General features: G+C 43.8%; 1 protein-coding gene across 1 annotated transcript in view; it reads left to right on the top strand.

Annotated features, from left to right (window-relative positions):
• Positions 1-19,755, top strand: part of LOC144824323 (pancreatic secretory granule membrane major glycoprotein GP2-like) — a 253,778-nt gene that overhangs the window by 50,135 nt on the left and 183,888 nt on the right. Inside the window, exon 3 of the mRNA XM_078683441.1 lies at positions 17,060-17,137. Within this exon, the coding sequence (XP_078539567.1) occupies positions 17,060-17,137 (78 nt within the window). The remainder of the gene's footprint in view (positions 1-17,059; positions 17,138-19,755) is intronic.

Consider the following 19,755-nt stretch of genomic DNA (forward strand, 5'->3'; position numbering starts at 1 on the left):
ACTGAAAGAAACATATCTAATTTCTCCATGGATTGAATTTTGGGTGGGCTTTGGTGCATCTATCCTCATACTTTGGCTCATCATGGTACTAACTTTGGGACGCTTCATTGAGGGAAAATATGCTAAAATGGACACAGCAAGTCAGAAAATCAACTTGATCCTCAAGCCACACACATCTTCACACGTCGAGAAAAGAGAACTTTCTTCAGTCAAGTTCACAGCCAATCCTATACCAGGTGGGGTAGCATGGGACAATACTGACTACGAAATTTATGGTCCGGTTGAAATCCTGAAATATCCACACCAAATCAAGATCTCGTTAAGTGACTTTGTAAAACCAAGCTCATTTGCTGATGATTGGGACTTTGAAAACATAAATGATATGATGTCTGACTTAGTGATGTCTGCTAAATTTACCAAACATGATTATTTGCAGGGTTCGACTAATTATGATAGTATGTACTGTTACAACCACTATGGTAACCATTTTCTACATAAATCAGCACAACCTAGAAATGTTTTAAATTATAATCAATGGGAACATTGTGCAACCCCTCCAAAAGGAAGCTCAAGAACCTTTTACGACAAATATTCATACTTTTCAGGGTTCAACACAAGTAATGCTGAAACATTTTATTTCAAATTGTCAAATAAGACAGGGACAAAGATCATGCTAACAAACACGAAATTGATATATTCAGACTCATTTTTTGAACAAATGAATACTTTTGGTTTCGATTATTGGGACAAAAATGTTGAAGTAAAAAGTGTTTGGGGTACAAAAGAATGGCAAGTACAAGGTATAGAATCATTGTTTAGAGCCTGCATGATCCCAGAACAAATTATATTTTTAAATGACACTGTTCAACAAACTACCTGTCTTGGCCTAGCCAAAGTCAAAGACTTAAATAAACCGTCTATTCCAAAGCCAACAATGGACAGCAATAGCTCTACAGATGAAGAGATAGACGTAAACTATGTATTAAACAAAAACAGAACACATCCTGATTGGAAAGAATGGTTGATCTGGCCCACAGATACTAATAACTGTCAAGATAGATTCCTGAACAAAACAAAGGGGTTCACATTGACCAGGCCAGACCCTAGATATTCCCAAAGACAACACCCAGGGATAATAACCACCTACAGTGTGGGCAAATTATGCCTTCAATGGCTACAAACTTCCACACTGACAGAAATTAAGCAACACCTAACTTTACTTACTGATGGTGCTGACTTGCGTGATTTCATTATGGGACCGCGCAAACAGCGTCAGAAACGTTTCATTGCAGCCTCTGTATATGCAGCTTACAACGAGGCCTGGAAGGTGACTCAAATTGAGATAGCGTTCAGGCTATGTGCCTTGGCGTTTAATCAACACAACGTCACTATTCAATATCTTTAACCTTACTGATAAACAAATCAGTATGGCACAAAAGGGTGCTGATTATACAATCCTGAGCATTGAGAAACTCGAGAGATTACCAGTGACAATGTCAGAACGACCTGTCAGTGAATGGATAATACATGGGATAATTAATATTCCAATATCAACCTTCAGGTTTCAATACTGCCAAAAATATATACAGGCTGGCATGTACGAAAAATTGGGAAAAGGGTATATTAAGACAACATGGAACTTGCCCTATTCACATGCATGTGTCAGTAATAAAGGACAGAAAGTGTTTCTTAGCGGCAATAATTGTGCGATGTCACTAAGCGGTACACTTCTGTGTAATGGAATTAGTTTGCATGGAGCCTGTGAAGGGAACTCGAATAACTTTCATGTCACCAGCTAGGCACACCTGCAACAGAGATAGAACCATTTTTTCAAAGGCTCTATAATGGGAGTTACATTCTAATTGTGGACCGCAGATGCTGTAGTCTTATGCCTGGGACTCCTTATCTCATAACTACGACTGCGAAGGTCAAGTGCTGTGGACGCTTATTGTTCCCCAGCTCCTTTCCAGACAGGGAGGCAAGGGCATGGCCCAACTTGAAAATTACTTCTATTCGAATAGACACTTTAAGCAGAATGAAAACAGTGCTTCTTCAGACGCCAACCAGGCTCACGTCATCAAAAGAAACGTATGATCTCCTAGTCGCAAGGACGACTGCAGAGATTCCCTCATTGTTATCAACTAATTCCCCCATATATTTTGCAGAAATCCTGAATGAAATCTTAAATATTTCTGATACCAGTGGAGTCTCAAAAGTATTTAAGACAGTATTTTCGATGGCATTAACACCATTCAAAGCCATACTGGTTATTTTTCCAGACTTCGTCCATTCGATTTTTGGCAGACTTCCCCTCATTTTGGGACTAATTGCAGGAATTCTATTCTTAGTCCTTATATTTCGTTATGGCAAACCGTGTCACAGACAAAACACCTGCGACAAGGGAAGAAACAATCCGAGCCATTGGATACCGGGACCGGATATCAAAAATCCTGGGACTAACCCGGCTTAGAGACCTGAACATGACTTGGTTTCTTTCATTTCGACCAATGTGGCATCGATGTGTTTTACCTGTATTAAGGTGCATGCTGTGCGGAGAAGAATGCGTGTTGGACACCTGTCTGACGCTACAATCGGATGCGCCTATGGATGCAGAAACATTGTTGGGTCCGATAACGGCTCATACTTTGTGCTGCCCTCAACGGCTGCCAATTCTGATGACGGCATTCGTGGAGATTTCACCGCTACGATTAAGGGGTAGTGAAGTTCAAGATGAAAGCAGCATCGATCAGGTACGACCTTCTGTCAGCAATACTAATAAAAACGTCAATGCACATCAATCATGGACATGAATGCATGGTTACATCCTTTTCCGAGTTAGTGGAACTCTCCCAGGAAGCTGTTGACAGCTTTTTCGACAGTCTAAATGATATGATGTTCTCACCAGAGCAGAAATAGAGACTTTTGAGCAAGCTAGCACACGGCGTTCCCAACACCCTGAATTTGGCCTTCAACTTTAATGATAAAATACCATGAACAATTTTCCCTCCAGTTCACGGACAGCAATTTTTTCAGCAGCCCCAATATATTTTTACGATTTTTTGGGACACTTATCTTCTGCTTAAAGTAAGAACTATTCTTAGAGAACTAAAATTTCTATTTTTAGATACTTTATAGACATTAGCTGCCCGCTGGTATGTTCATAATTATTTTATTCTGTGATGGAATGGTCTCGAACTTTTTCTTCTGTCTTAAGAGCCATTTCATGTGTAATTCTCATATTCGATTAGTAATAATGTATACATATGCTTGATTACTTTGGCATTATTCTACAGCTTGAGTGCATATAATACATGTGACTATTTTTTCGTATATTAGATAAATTCGAAATGCATAATATGTATTTTGGGGTGGTAAGGTATACACAATACTCTACAGTATGTTTTACTATGCCTAGATTCGTAAATATGGCCATAGTTAGCGTGGAGTGGGTGTGATGTATTCCTATAGGTTCTGTATCGATCCCCCTATTCCTGACCCTGTTCTGGTTAAACAAGTTAACTAGCAGCCATCCCATGATGCAGAAACCGTTATCTGATTAAGCCACACCACGGCACAGGAACGTGTTATCTGATTATGTCATAACGCTTGCCATCTAATTAGACAAGCGATATTCCTCCAGCCCCTGATAAGGCATACGGAGTTCTCAAAACAAATCAAACCTATGACAATCTGGGAAAAACCCTGCGGCCATTGTTTTGATTTCATCGAGAACTTCAGCAAAAGAATGTGCTAACGACCAAGTCGTATGACATCCTTATTGACGTATCTATGTCCATCCTTACGTCAATCTCGGCACCTTACAGGTATAAATATTACCGGTATTGCCTTAAGCAAACACACGCGGTGGTGACGAGATCGGAGCAGCCAGACTTGCCGAAGCCCAGAGCAGAGCAGACCCCGCTGGCGCAGCCCCGCCTTCCTGACGCGCTGAGAACGAGACGCTGCTTTCTCCTGCCGAGAAATCCAGCTCCGGCGCTTCCGGGTAGCCCTCGCAGGCAGCCTGGAATATCGAGACCAGAGACGAGAGATACCATCCCTCATTCATCCTAAATTCCAGGTACAGAACTGAATAACCCCTCGCAGAGAATTCTTGAGTCAGTCACTTGGCAAAACAAACTTAACTTAAACTACTACTTTCTATTCCCGCCCACGTATTAGGCTTAGGTCAGGTACACCGGGGTAGGCGTAGTTAGAAACACCAGTTGAGTACGATTAGTCAAATGTATATATGTATGTATCTATTTTATCAATTTTAAACCACCTTATGGCTTAGAAACCATATAAATGTTTTTACAGTATTATTTTATACTTCTGCTTTTATTGTATGCACTTTACTTAACCATAAGTATTGCGATAATATCGATCCATTTCTCTTGTATGAGAAAAGAGACTGATCAATAAATACCATCATTTATTGAACACGCCCGTCTCTTCCTTTTCTCTACAATCTGGTGAGACTAAGAATGCACGTACTGACTGAGTAAAATAAGTTGTCTTTTGTTTTCACACGACTCTAGAGATACACTCTTGATTAGGGGAGAGCAAAGTTGTCATGTTCTATGGTTGGCAGAAACTAAATCCCTTCTTGTCTATCCAGGGAGGTTCAACTCCTCCTTGCCTATTCGAGAAAGTTTCTAGTGAACTCTGAGCTAGCTGGCAAACCCAAAACTTTAAGTCTAATATCGACAATAGAAGACCTAGTTAACGTCTGGTCTAGGCCTATACTATTGAAGGTATTATTCCAATGCGCAGAGCCTATTGGGATAATAGGAACTACACTACAGAGGACCTATCTCTGAAACTGCAACTTGACACAGTGATATCTTCCTTCTTTTTCCAACATCACAGAATTAGGAAGATCAAGAAATTCTTTACTGCCTTGGTTCAAGTTATAATAGCTTTGGTCATGTCAAGAATGGACTATGCCACTTCTCTTTACTTGGGTCTTCTTAAAAACCTTGGGCAGAGGCTCCAGTTGAACCAAAACCAGGCTGGTTGACTTATCTAGCAACTTCCCAAATCTACTGTTAGAACAAAGGTCCCTTCCAAAAGGGAATTGGTTATAAGTATAATTAGGTAAATATGTTATCATAACCAATTCCCTTTCTTTTGGAAGGGACATTTGTTCTAACAATATAACTGTATACCCTAGGTCCCTCATACCTTTCAGAGTTCCTTGTCTTCTTACAAAAAGTATTGTACTGGCTCCCAGTTGCTCAGAGATCCACATTCAAAACATGTTGCACTATCATCAAAGCTTAGCATATGAAAAGTGCAACTTTTATTAAATCCCGGATTCACAAATATTCCCCCACTAGAGATCCTAGATCCAACCATTTGCACTTGTTAGTGATTAACTAATTTAAGAAGAATATGACAGGTGGAGTCAGGGTCTCACTCACTGCTCTTCGTATCTTGAACTCCCTGCGTTTGGAACACAGGGCCACCTTAAATTATGGGAAGTTCAGACAGATGCTGAAGACTTGGCTCTTTAAGCAAGCCTATTAATAAGTGTCCTGAGCCGTGTTGGGACACAGCCGCGGCTGGTAGTGGGAGTACCGGCCGGCCGGTGACGTGGGGATGGGGAGGGGCAGGGTAGGGGGTAGTAATGTATGGATTACGGACTTTAAAAGGTAAGTAACAAAAAAATGAATAAAACGAATTTCGTTGCACTCACTGCATCACCAAATGCGATGCAGTGTGTGCAACGAAATTTGTTTTATTTATTTTTATGTTTACTTACCTTTTAAAGTCCGTAATCCTACATTACTACCCCCCACCCTGCCCCTCAAACTCCTACTCCCACTACTGGCCGCGGCGGTTGGGACAGTTACCTAGCACCAAGAGACTGTGTGGTGTATGTGCATTCTACAAGCTATTGTTCCCATAACAACACACACTTGCTGTGTAGGTACATGACCAGAATATCTTAATGATTTGTATGCACACAAGTTCTAGGATTGTTAACATTTGATTAAAATAAAGATCGACTTGTAATCACAACAAAATTTAAATTCAGTATACCTTATGAAAGTAACAATAGCATAACGTTTCAGCTGGGATTTATCTTGCACAAACTGCTACAGATGTTGCCAATCCTCCGCTAATCCTTTGCTGCTGCCCAAATGAATGTGGTAGCCAACAAAGGAGTGATCTGGCACAAAACGTCACACATCAGCATGAGTGTGCATTGCCAAAGAGGAAATGTGTTGGAAACAGTTAGGGAAATCCATGACTCAACCTGGCCCCTGCCCTACACCGAAATTTATTTCAGTGCATCGGTGGGCAACTCCAGGGAACAGCTAGAAGGCCAGAATTCCAACAGGATAGACTTCCCCTCCAGCCACCCCACATCCCACAGCATAGTTTCTCAGGGAGAGCTGACACCATCAAATAATCTGCCACTAGAGTTCTTGTCACACCTCTTTGCTGTGCTAACCTCCCTCTTACCCTACCTAAATACGTTTATCTGTTTTTACCTGCAAAACATGGACATGGACAGGAACAAGCAATGGGTCACGTGGAGCAGCCTGGGCTTTTAATCTCATTTCCCTTAACACCCCTCCACCCATCCAGTTTTTTTTATCATTGAACACTCTTTATCAAGAGCCTTGCATTTCAGCTCTCTGAGGCAGGATACAAGACAAGAGACCGCCCCCATTTCCGGGTGAGCCAGCAAGCAATACAGTGCAAGGCAATTGCTGGCCTTCGTTTAGGGTTTAGGGTACTGGAGAGGAAATAATTACACCATGCTTGTTGTATGTGCAGAAGGCCACTATATTTGAGAGCATGTTAGGCTTATGTTTACATCCTCCAGCTATGGAGCACAATCTATTATGCCCTAACAATAAATTCATATCCCATCTGCCCAGTGTTTAATTTGATGTGTGCAGAAAACAAGGGACACCCTTCTCACATGGAACCAAGGTACATAGGGGCATATTAGCAAGGGCGTGTGATAAATATCGCAAATCGCGCTTAGCGCATATTTTTTTATCGCTGTCTATCGCTGGATCTCATCGCAGAGGTAGCGCGTTATTACCAACATTTTTCTCCAATGCGATAAAAGATCCAGTGATAGCGGCGAAATCCACCAAAAATACAAGTAAAACAGCGATAAAACTTTTATCGCTAACGTACACCTTGCTAATAGTCAGGGGAGGATTCAGCCTTAGAATCCAACTCCCATTGAGAATAATGGCTAAGTCAGGATTTTAGCAGGTGTAAAAATTCCTGCGATAACCCCGGTTAGCGCGACTTTTTACATTGCTAACCGGGCCCGGGGCCTCGTTGCCAATAGGCATTAGGTATGTTAGCAGCTGTTTCCGTGGTCTTTTTGTCGGGTACGCCTACTTTGCATGTCATTAGCAATAAATATCGATGACATGCAAAGCGGCCCCAAAACGGTTGCTTTTGCCAGAAAGCTGTCGCTAACAGCTGTTAGCAACAGTTTGCTGATGGGGCGATAAAAATATTGCTGCTTTAGCAGCAAAAAGTGCCGCTAAAGCAGCCCTTGCTAATATGCACCATAGCATATAGACAGAAACAATGGCTCCTGTGGACAAATGTAATTAATAAACAATCATAGGCACAATGGCAATGAACAGGGATAAGGTGGATGTCAGAGAGAGATAAGACCATATACTGCAGGATACTTGTTAATTCAAATGTTCATATACACAATTCTTAACATGTATTCAGAAATAAGGTGCACAGTGTCCCCAGTGAACATGGAACCTACATAACAGTTTGTGACATTTGGTGACATAAAAATATGGTTTTCAAAGTTACAAAGTCGACCATAACATTAGTATTAAATGATTACAGCCTTCTAATACAGTAATAGAGGCTGTTAAATGGTTTGCTTTGGGTTTGTCAACAACGTTTCGACAACACCAACAATAAGGAGTCTCTTCAGGACCTAGCAATGCAGGGACATTTGAAATAGGGATCTGCTGTCAGAGTGAATTTTGTGCACCCCAAGAAATTGAGAATACTCACATGGGACCTAGCCGGGAACCCAGTGAGTGGAAGGATTGACAGTTTTAATGCGTGCTGTATTTTATTTGCTGCATCAATAACTGTACAAGTCACGGCAATCCATGTGAGTAGAGTTTTCTCCACGTGAGAGTCAAGGAAAACTCATCGATGAATAATGTGAAGCCGCGAGCGTGATCTTCGTGTTGAGTTGGTTATATAATTGTTGCATCAATAATGGTACAAGTCACGACAATCCATGTGGATAGATGTGTTCTCCGTGTGAGAGTCAACGATGACTCAACAATAAAAAGGATAACAAAGCTCAAGCGGCAGCTACAGTTAGAGTCAAGGAAAGACTGAAGGAGTGTTTAATATGAGCCAGTGGTGGCAGGTGGGGCCCACCAGTACTTATTTTTGGGGACTGTTAGACCTGGTATCATTGGCGTGAGTCTCCCTTCCATATTTGACTGATCGCCTCCTCTGTTTTTGATCTGTTTTGCTGGTTAGATGCTTTGGGCACTGTTCCACTACTAATTAGTGCCACAGTGCAAGTGCTCCCTATGTTAAATTGATGTATTGATAAGTGACTCCATGATTGGGTTATTTGAATTACTTGTCAGACCCTAGTACAGTGCACAATGTGTGCCCAAGGATTATTAATCAAATGCTGCTGGTGGACTTGCAGCACTGGCTGTGCCACTCACAGAAGCAGCTTGTAAAGTGTGTCTCAGGCCTTCCATTGCAGAGCCTGTGTGCGCTCAAGACTGATTTGCATATTGCCATGTCTGAACTGGGGTGGCTTGGTGAGCAAAATAACGATGGATTAAACCAAGATCTGTGACTGGGGGTGAATGTTTTGCCATTGTGCAACATTCCGTCCATCATTTTGTTTGTTTTGCTGTTCACCCTATGTGGGAAGGGTATGCCCAGACGTGGGTCCCGTGCTCACTTGGCCACTGGAGTCAAGCTATCTTGGCTGAAGACGGCTGATAGCCAGAAACCGGCCCTTTAATGCTTGATTCCGGTCCAGAGAAGACATGGCTTGGTAGTTTGAGGAACAGGGTCAAGACTGATTTGCATATGGTCATGTCTGAACTGGGGTGGCTTGGTGAACAAAATAACGATGGATTAAACCCAGATCTGTGACTGGGGGTGAATGTTTTGCCAACGTGCAACATTCCGTCCATCGTTTTGTTTGTTTTGCTGTTCACCCTATGTGGGAATGGTATGCCCAGACGTGGGTCCCGTGCTCACTAGGCCACTGGAGTCAAGCTATCCTGGCTGAAGATGGCTGATAGCCAGAAACCGGTCCTAGGATGCTTGATTTCGGATCAAGGAAGACATGGCTTGGCAGTTCGGGCAGGACTGTTCCCATGAGGTACAGGGTCAAGACTGATTTGCATATGGCCATGTCTGAACTGGGGTGGCTTCATGAGCAAAATAACGATGGATTAAACCCAGATCTGTGACTGGGGGTGAATGTTTTGCCATTTTGCAACATTCCGTCCATCATTTTGTTTGTTTTGCTGTTCACCCTATGTAGGAAGGGTATGCCCAGACGTGGGTCCCGTGCTCACTAGGCCACTGGAGTCTAGCTATCCTGGCTGAAAACGGCTGATAGCCAGAAACCGGCCCTAGGATCCTTGATTCCGGTCCAGTGAAGACATGGCTTTGCAGTTTGGACTGGACTATTCCCATGAGGCACAGGGTCAAGACTGATTTGCATATGGCCATGTCTGAACTGGGGTGCCTTTGTGAGCAAACTAACGATGGATTAAACCCAGATCTGTGACTGGGGGTGAATGTTTTGCCATTGTTCAACATTCCGTCCATCATTTTGTTTGTTTTGCTGTTCACGCTATGTGGGAAGGGTATGCCCAGACGTGGGTACCGTGCTTACTAGGCCACTGGAGTCAAGCTATCCTGGCTGAAGATGGCTGATAGCCAGAAACCGGTCCTAGGATTCTTGATTCCGGTCCAAGGAAAACATGGCTTGGCAGTTCAGGCAGGACTGTTCCCATGAGGCACAGGGTCAAGACTGATTTGCATAAGGCCATGTCTGAACTGGGGTGGCTTTGTTAGCAAAATAACGATGGATTAAACCCAGATCTGTGACTGGGGGTGAATGTTTTGCAATTGTGCAACATTCCGTCCATCATTTTGTTTGTTTTGCTGTTCACCCTATGTAGGAAGGGTATGCCCAGACGTGGGTCCCGTGCTCACTAGGCCACTGGAGTCTAGCTATCCTGGCTGAAAACGGCTGATAGCCAGAAACCGGTCCTAGGATGCTTGATTCCGGTCAAGGGAAGACATGGCTTGGCAGTTTGGGCTGGACTATTCCCATGAGGCACAGGGTCAAGACTGATTTGCATATGGCCATGTCTGAACTGGGGTGGTTTGGTGAGCAAAATAACGATGGATTAAACCTAGATCTGTGACTGGGGGAGAATGTTTTGCCATTGTGCAACATTACGTCCATCATTTTGTTTGTTTTGCTGTTCACCCTATGTGGGAAGGGTATGCCCAGGCGTGGGTTTCGTGCTCACTAGGCCACTGGAGTCAAGCTATCCTGGCTGAAGACGGCTGATAGCCAGAAACCGGTCCTAGGATGCTTGATTCCGGTCCAGGGAAGACAAGGCTTGGCAGTTCGGGCTGGACTGTTCCCATGAGGCACAGGGTCAAGACTGATTTGCATATGGCCATGTCTGAACTGGGGTGACTTGGTGAGCAAAATAACGATGGATTAAACCCAGATCTGTGACTGGGGGTGAATGTTTTGCCATTGTGCAACATTCCGTCCATCATTTTGTTTGTTTTGCTGTTCACCCTATGTGGGAAGGGTATGCCCAGACGTGGGTCCCGTGCTCATTAGGCCACTGGAGTCAAGCTATCCTGGCTGAAGACGGCTAATAACCAGAAACCGGTCCTAGGATGCTTGATTCCGGTCCGGGGAAGAAATGGCTTGGCAGTTCGGGCTGGACTCTTCCCATGAGGCACAGGGTCAAGACTGATTTGCATATGGCCATGTCTGAACTGGGGTGGCTTGGTGAGCAAAATAACGTTGGATTAAACCTAGATCTGTGACTGGGGGTGAATTCTTTGCCATTGTGCAACATTGCGTCCGTCATTTTGTTCATTTTGTTTGTTTTGCGGTCTAGTACTGCCATGTCGACTTGGTAAGTGCACCCACTTGCCAGTCCCTAAACATTCCCTTTTCTTCATATCAGACACCCCTAAGGTAGGCCCAAGGGCAAGGTGTATTGTAAGTATAAGGTAGGACAAGCCCTGGTGTGTGTGGCATGTCCTAATAGTGAATTACCGCCATTTTCGTGTTTCACTATTGCAAGGCTAACAGTCCCTATAGGCCAGAATGGGCAGTTTGATTATAACATCTTATAATCCTAACTTACCCAGGGAACATGGTAGAAATTCGAATTTAGTATGCCTGTACTCAGAATGATAAAATACATATTTTAGTAAAGTTGGTTTTAACATTCTGTGTTCGAAAATACCACTGTTAGAAAGTAGGTATTTTCTTACCTCACCATCCAGCCTGCCTCTGCTAGCTTGTGTATTGTATGTCTGGTTTTGGGAGTGACAGGGGCTGGGGAATTCCAGGAGACAGGGTGAGTCAGCACAAGGCTGAATAGACCTATCTGCATGCAAATGAGTGGAAGGAGTTGCACCTGTGTCTGAATAGGGCTGTGACTGCCTTCCACAATGCTGGCTCCACCTCCTGATGTCCCTGGCCCACACTCTCAAATGAAAGGAGAAGTCCTGTAAACAAAGTGCTCCAGGACTGCACAGAAGTGGTTTGGACTAGGTACAGGCCAGGTACAGGCCCCTCCCTCTGCCTTCAGAGGACAAAGGATTTTGCTGTATAAATATGGGGACCCAGACCCCATGACTTTAGATCACTTCAGGAACAACAAGACGAATCTCTGCCAAGGAGAAGAATCAAGGAAGCTGTAGGAGTTGTACTGCCCCCCTGCCAATGTGTTGTGTCGCTTTGTTGGCCTACAGTGGTGTCTTCAGTGCCAAGGAGAGGAGAAGGAACTTCTAAAGGACTTTCATCATCTTGCAGAATATTACACCAAGGGCTTGATTTGAGCTTGCCTCCTGACCGAAGTCTCAGGGATACCAGACTTCACCCATTCTGTTTGCCTCAATCTGGAACTTGCTGTTCTAGCTGCTACAGAAGGAATTCTGCAACACTGACGCTGGTGAGTGATGCCGTCATCTGCATCGAAGCCTTGAGCGCTGCTCTGACTTGCAACATAGACCAGAGGCCGGCTGCCGTGCCACATCAAAGCCAGCGAACAACATCATAAGCCTGCCATGAGCGCTGCTCCGACTTGCGACGTCGGCCCGACACCGCTGCTGTGCCGCATCGACTCTGAAGCCAACATCATTGCGATCGTCGACTCGGGTGGTCAAGAATCCATCAACATCGTGACATCGTACCGAACCGTGGTTTTGGCGCCCTCGTGACTAAGAATAGGCGGAATAGGCGGAAAATTTCTTTGCAAATCTTTGGCAATTTTGCGATCCACAAATCGCGCAAAATTGCCCAAAAATGCGCAATTCGCGAGTTGGCAGGTTTGATTTTCTTGTTCGCGCTTCAAAAATACAATCTCGCGTGCGCGGCATCGACTTACCATGATTCTGCGTTCGCTGATGTTTTTCGCAAACACGTCATTGCCACCCAAAACAGAAAATTGACAACGCGAATACGTCATTGCGACCCAAAACAGGAAAAAGGCAGTGCGAGCAGGCTGGTTAAGTGGAAACAACATGTTCGCGACCGCATGCGCAAGTTCTCGTTCCCAAACTCTTAAAAAAATCTTACGAACTCGCAAAAAACAAAAATTCGCAAGCTCGCGGATTTTTGCAAATCGCGATTACAAATTCGCGTATTGCGAATTCACAAATTCCGCCCATTCTTAATCGTGACGTCATCTCCTCTCCACTCCAGAACTGATGCCTCCCCTGCCAGCCCCAGCTTCCAGGTCCCGACGCATTATTTCCCCCGAAGCAAGGAACCAACGCCGCAACGATGCCGCACCTCCCCAACGCCCTGAGCTGTCTTTGTTTTCATGTTTCCAAGGTACTGTTCTCTGTGGGTCTGTTTTGACTCCAAGTCAGACGCCGAGCTCCTCGTGGTCGGCACCGTACTTTGGGATTTCTTTGACATTGACGTCGTGATAACTCCAGTTGGGGTTATCAGTTGCTAAAGACTGCTTTTAAGTGAATAACATTTTTTAATCATTTCTACCATCTTGAATAATTATTATTGAGTACAGTGGTGTGGATTTTTGTCATTTATGGTCTTGTGATAAGTCTATATAAAAAATACTTATTTTTATAAAACCTGTGTTGTGTCCATCTGTAGTGTTTTTACTGTATTACTGTATGTGTTCACAAGTGCTTAACACACTGCCTCTGAGATAAGCCTGTCTGCTTGTGCCAAGCTACCAAGAAGGTGAGCAGGGGTTTTCCAGTAGTGTAATCCCCTTTCCCTGACTTAGAAGCAAGGGTCCCTATTTGGTCAAAGGTGTATACCATTGCCACCTAGAGACCCCCAGTTCTAACACTTATTTTCCCTAAAAAGACTTTGATTCAGAGCAACAGAGAGAGAAACACAAAAGAGGAAATGAATGACAAAGAGAAAGGCAGAAAATCAGTGACAAAGGGATAAAGGAGGAATGAAACAGAAACAGCAAGAGAAAATGGGTCAGGGGTAGTTGGTGTGGTGGTGATTTAAGAGGCATAAGTTGGAATCAAGACTCCTCAGCCTTGATATTTGGCACCCCTTCACATTCAGTAGTGCCTCACGTGAGCCTCTTTGCAAAACTTTGGGCCCCGGCATTTATTCTTTTATAAATTAAGCACTGCTTTTGCCTACTTTCTAAACACATTCTCACACTTACTTTTCACACACCATTTCCTTATTAACAGCCTATCTTGTAGCCAATGTTATGTCTTACTACCCTCTTATAATTCCACTCCGACCTCCAGACACCATACATTGCTTGTCTACCCTGCATGTCTATTGGCTCACCATTCCTTCTCTTTCTTCCCCTACTTCTACTGCTCTTTCTTTAACTTCTACCCAAATCTTTGTTCTTTGAGCAATCGCACTTCCACCAGAATGCCCCTCCCTTTGGTGTTCTTTTTGCCCCCACACCTTCCTCTGAGGTGTTTTTTCTGCCCCACTCTTCTTCAGCCTTGTTACCTTGTCACTGCTGCAGCACCTTCATCACATTTTTAGGTACAACCTATAACCAAGTAGGGTCAAGTGAACCCCACCATGCCTTAATAGAACCAAGCCTTCAACTGCAATATCCACATTATTAATTACCCCAACCCCACTAAGTTGGGGTATCCAATTAGCTCCTGTTCACCTCCAATCTGTCTTCTGTTCATGCCTGCAGGCTTTCTTGCCACTTCTAAAATCTCCAGGGAAGTAACTGCATCCAGAACAGCATAACCCTGTCTAGTCTGTATGGTACCAAGTTTAAATCTCATTTTCCCAAATGTTCCCATCTTATCAACACCAGCCAAGTGGATTACACCATGCCATTTCCCCAAAGTGTAGTAATAGATTGTCTACTCTTGCCCACTTTTCCTTCAACTCCCATAACGTGGGAATTAGTTTGCCCACCTTGTACCACCAAACCAGTGCTTCACAAACATTTTACATCTAGTACCCAATTTTTTCTACGACAACCTTTTGCAACCTACCTTGCTTTCAAAGACATGAGGTGGGTGACTTTGTAATGTATAAAGCATGTGGTAGAGCATTGTTATTTGAAGGCAGCACATTGTCTATTGAAATGGTCACTACATTTGCACAGCCATACAGTTTTACAGATAAAACCATATTGCACACAAATGATAATGTGTAGATAAAGGTTTTCAGTGAATGTGTATTATTTGTGCATTACCAAGTATCTTGATTTGTTCTGATTATACTAAAACTTTGTTTCCATCACACTTCACAATTAGGAAATAATGTGCTTTATTTTGCTTTGATAACTGCTGAATGTCTACAGTTAATTTACTGGTATTTACATTTCTTGTGTGTTAGTAAAAATTACAATCTCTAACTTTCCTTTTACACTTTATGTTGTACGATAGGATTGTCACATAATTCACAATTTTCTTTCTCTGACTGCAAAGTGACAAGAGTTCCTAAACACTAGTCTGTGAGTTTAACAAATAAGCTTCAGAAGATATAACCTGACATTTGACCTCACTTTGAAGCGCAGCAAATGTGTCAAGATACATACAGAATTCAAAGGCATATTTATTTATTGCATAGTCTTTGGGGCTCACCAGAAATTGACCCATAGTTTGGGAAGCACTGCCATAGACCATACCATCTCACCACCACCTCATCAAAATCCAACCCTAAGTGTTGTCCATATCACTGCCAACCTGTATGTTCTCCTGTTCAATTGATGATGGATTGACCTCAATTTCAAATCTCTTTCTTTGTTACCACTCCAGCTAGCAACCAAGCCTATGGAACAGAAATCCGCTTTCCAGCTTGTCTCCAAATCTGGTCAATTATATCCCCACATGCAGCCACCCTTCCATATTCTCATACATTTTAATCTAATATCGCTGACTAAACCCTAGCTGAGAAACTAAAACCTAGCTTAAAAACTTTTCAAAATGTCTGGGTCTGTTCCAGTCCTAAAGGAATGGGTGCCATATCTGCTCTCATCCCACTCATCTTTCCCCCTTCCCAAGCACTTTCTTAACACCCCCCAAACCGGCCTTATAATTAACCTATCTTCCACCCTTATTTATAACCAAGCTACCCTCTGCCTATTCTCTGATCTGTGCAAAATACGTCATCAGCTGCTCTAGCTAACTTTTGTTTTAAAGAGCCCCTTTACCCCGAACTCCAGTAGTGTGTTTTCCCGGTGATAGGCGCGTCTGTGACCACCCGTCCTGGAGCGGATGAACACATTTCAACACAGCCATTGGGTCCCCCACAGACACTGTTCTTCTGGATATACTTGCATTCCTGGGTGTCGAGGGTGGGTGGGGTGCAACCTCTTTTGACAGCCGGCCTGTCACACCCTGTTTAGCGATAATTTTATTATCGCAGGCTATCTCTGGAATGTATTGCTCTGGTACCATGTTATTATCAACGCATTACTCCAGGGCGATAAAAATTCCGGAGATAGCGAGGTTAGCGCCGTTTTGCAGGAAACATAGCTGGCTTTCCAGCGATGTTCCCTGCAAAGCGGCGATAACCTTGCTGATAAAACCCACAGGGTCGTATTAGCATAATCCACCCCAATGTTAGGGATAGGTAAGTCTGCGTTTTAGCAGATGTTAGTTTTTGGCGAAAACAGTAGTTTTCTCCAAAAACGAATGTGTGCTAAAATGCTGGGGCAGCCTTGTAAATATCGTGATGTGAACATCAGCGATATTTGCAAGGTTGTCCATCTGGGGTACGCCCAGTGACGCCCACTTTGCATCTCATTAAAGATGCAAAGGGAGGCGTTGGGAAAAAGGGTGCTAACATGCGAATATGCATGTTAGCACCCTCTGGTAAATAGGGTGATAGTTTTATCTCAGCTTTTTTGGCTTTTTAAAGCCAAAAAAGCGGAGATAAAGCCCTTGTAAATATGCCCCTTGGTTCTTCCAGGTCCCTCTGGGAGGGGCTCTGCAGGCAGCCATCTTCATTGGTTTGTAGCAGGGAAAGGGTGTGGCTACATTCGCTTGCGTGATGACACAAGTCGCAGCAACCTGACTGCAGCATCAGAGTCCCATATCCTTTTTCGTTCTCTTCTCCAATCACCCTGGGCAGACGATTTCCTTCCTCTCTGTTCAGGGGCCTCAATAGCAGCTCGTCATTCAAAAGAGGTGCCTGTCCATTCACACTTTCATGAGTAAGTGGATCCATCCAGAAAGCTGTAGAGACGCCCTGATACCTGCATATTTCTGCTTATTGACCATCCCCTACATCACTATTTAAGACATGTTGAGCATCTGTTCTAAGATTCTGATGCACCTTGCTTTATCGTCTCCTCTGCAGGTATAAAAGCATGTGCAAATGACGAGGTTGAAGTGGATATGGTATGTCGTTGTAATGACAGTTTCTACAGAGATGCAAGTAAGTATGTAACTCTGACTTCACTTTCCGCACTCGTCCTGGAGGTCTCTTTTTGTGTTCTGTACTCTGTACGAACCCGTTGCAAACCCAAAGAGCTCTTTCTTGGTTTATCTCTTCATGTTTCTCAACCTAGAAGCTCTCACATCTGCATGGGTCATTTCATGTAGGAGTGGTCTCTCTTCCCTCCTCTGTATTCAGCCCCTCTCACACCTATAGGGACCATAAAAAACCCATGGGTCACCTCTTAAATTAAAGGGCATTCTTTTCTCCATTGTTTCAAGCTCTCACACTTGGATCTTTCATCTCTTGTTGCTGCAGTTTTTTCTTCGCCTCTCTCATTTCTGCTTGGGCCATCTCCTGGAATAGAGGTCCCTCTTGAATCCTGTGTGCTGACCTTCTCCCAGATGCATGTGCCGTCTCTTGGGTTAGAGGTGACTTTGTTCTTGCTGTTTTCAGTTCTTCTCACTCATGCTTTGATCATCTCTTCAATTAGTGGTCTCTTTACCCTGCTCTGCTCCAATCCAACCCCATACCTGCATGGGTCGTCTTATGTTATGTTATGTTATGTTATTTATACTTATAGAGCGCACGGTTACCCTGGGGTGTCCTGGCGCTAAGTACTGGTTTCCTGGAGGGGCTGATAACATGCTACTGAGAAAAGAGCCATGTCTTCAAGCCCTTACTGAAAGAAAAAAGGTCTGGGCATTTCTAAGCTGAAAAGAGAGCTTGTTCCTAGCTCTAGATGCACAAAGGATAAAGTTTCTACCTCCCCAATTGTTTTTTTTGAAGGAGGCAACTTGCACTTGTTTAGCACCAGTTGATCGCAGCATTCTGCCTGGAACATACCATTGGAGATTACGTCTGAGAAACTCAGGACCTGTTCCATTAACAGCCTTAAAGACAATACAGAAAGCCTTAAAGCGTGTTCTTAGCTTTACTGGGAGCCAGTGCAGTTTCTTCAGTTCTCCCTTAACAGAAACGAACTTCGGTGTTCCAGACAGCATTCTAGTCGCTGCGTTCTGGACCAATTGAAGTCTGTTCTAATGTTGTTTTTGAACATTAAGGTATAAGCTATTACAATAGTCCAGACGCGACATTATGAGGGCCATCACCACTGTCTTAAGATTGCTCTCAATAAGGAAGATCTTAATTGTCCTGATTATTCTGAGAACCATAAAGCAGGCTGAGGTCACCATATTTACTTGGTCACCCATAGTAAGTTTGATATCCACCAGTATTCCCAGGTTTTTGGCTTTTCTTGAAGGTACTGAACATAGACCAAGGTCCTCTGGCCACCACTCCAGTGTCCACGCCCGAGGATTATTGCCAAATTGTAGGACCTCGGTCTTGGAAGAATTGAGTTTTAAACACTTGGAGGATATCCAGACCGAAATGGTGCTCATGCAGTCATGAAAGCGATCCCCGGCCTCCTTTTCAGCTCCCTCTGTCAGCGATAACACAATTTGTGTGTCATCTGCGTAAGAGGTGGAAGCCAAAGGACCTAATGACTCCAGCCAATGGTGCCACGTATATATTAAATAGCGTTGGGCTAAGAGACGAGCCCTGCGGCACCCCACAAGGGAGTGAGAAAGGTTCCGAGGTATTACCATCCAGGTCGACAGTTTGCGACCTATTTGATAAGAAAGATTGTAAAAGTTTCCAAGCGGACCCCTTTGCACCAATTTCAGACAACCGGTCCATCAATATTTTATGATGGACAATGTCAAAGGCCGCGGATAGGTCCAGTAAAATAAGTACAGCATTTCCTTCCCTGTCCACGGCTTCTCAAATTTCCTCCGTGGATTTTAACAGAGCCAGCTCAGTACTATGATAGGCTCTGACCCCATATTGCGATGGGTCCAGAGAGTTATTAAGAATGAGAAAAGCACTGAGTTGGTTGTTAATTACCTTTTCCAGTATGGTACAGATGTCTCTGTTTTCCTCTGTTTCCAACCCTCTGTATAGACTGCTTCTTGAATTACTGGTCTCCCTCTCCCCTGTTTCCAGCATCTCTCACACCTACATGAGCAGTGTCTTGGATTAAATCTCTCATTTCCTGCATCTGTTTCCAGTTTCTGTCGCACCTACATAGGTGGTCTCTTGGGTGAAAATTCTCTGTTTTAGGCTACCTGGGTACTTTCAGGGTTAGGGGCCTCTGTGACATCACTTCAGGGGCAGAGGGTCTGTGAGTACTGTCACGTCCAGGCCAATAGGAATAATTACATTGCTTTCAGACTGGGGTTTCCACACTGCAAACATGGGTGATGCCACTTCCTGGTCAGGATTTATGGGGTGGTGTGACCTCGAGGAGAAGGTGCAGGGACAATGTCACTTCTAGGTCAAGACTCTTGGGTGGTATGGGCGCATGGCTGATGCCACTCCCTGTTCACATTGGTTGGAAGGGATCTCCTTTATAAGGTGGGGCTTCCAGAGTGTGGCCATCGGTCATAATTTGCAAATCGTGCAGACTTTTGTGTTTCACTGAAGTTATCCTACTTTACTACTGTGGCTGTACAGAAGGTTACATGAGAGTGTCTGTAGGGAGTATAAGTTGATTGTGGTAGTGAGTGTGGGGAGTGTATACAGTTATTATGGGTTGTCTGCAGAAGTGTATATGG

Source organism: Lissotriton helveticus, chromosome 3_1, assembly GCF_964261635.1.
Source record: "Lissotriton helveticus chromosome 3_1, aLisHel1.1, whole genome shotgun sequence".
Classification (NCBI taxonomy): Eukaryota; Metazoa; Chordata; class Amphibia; order Caudata; family Salamandridae; genus Lissotriton; species Lissotriton helveticus.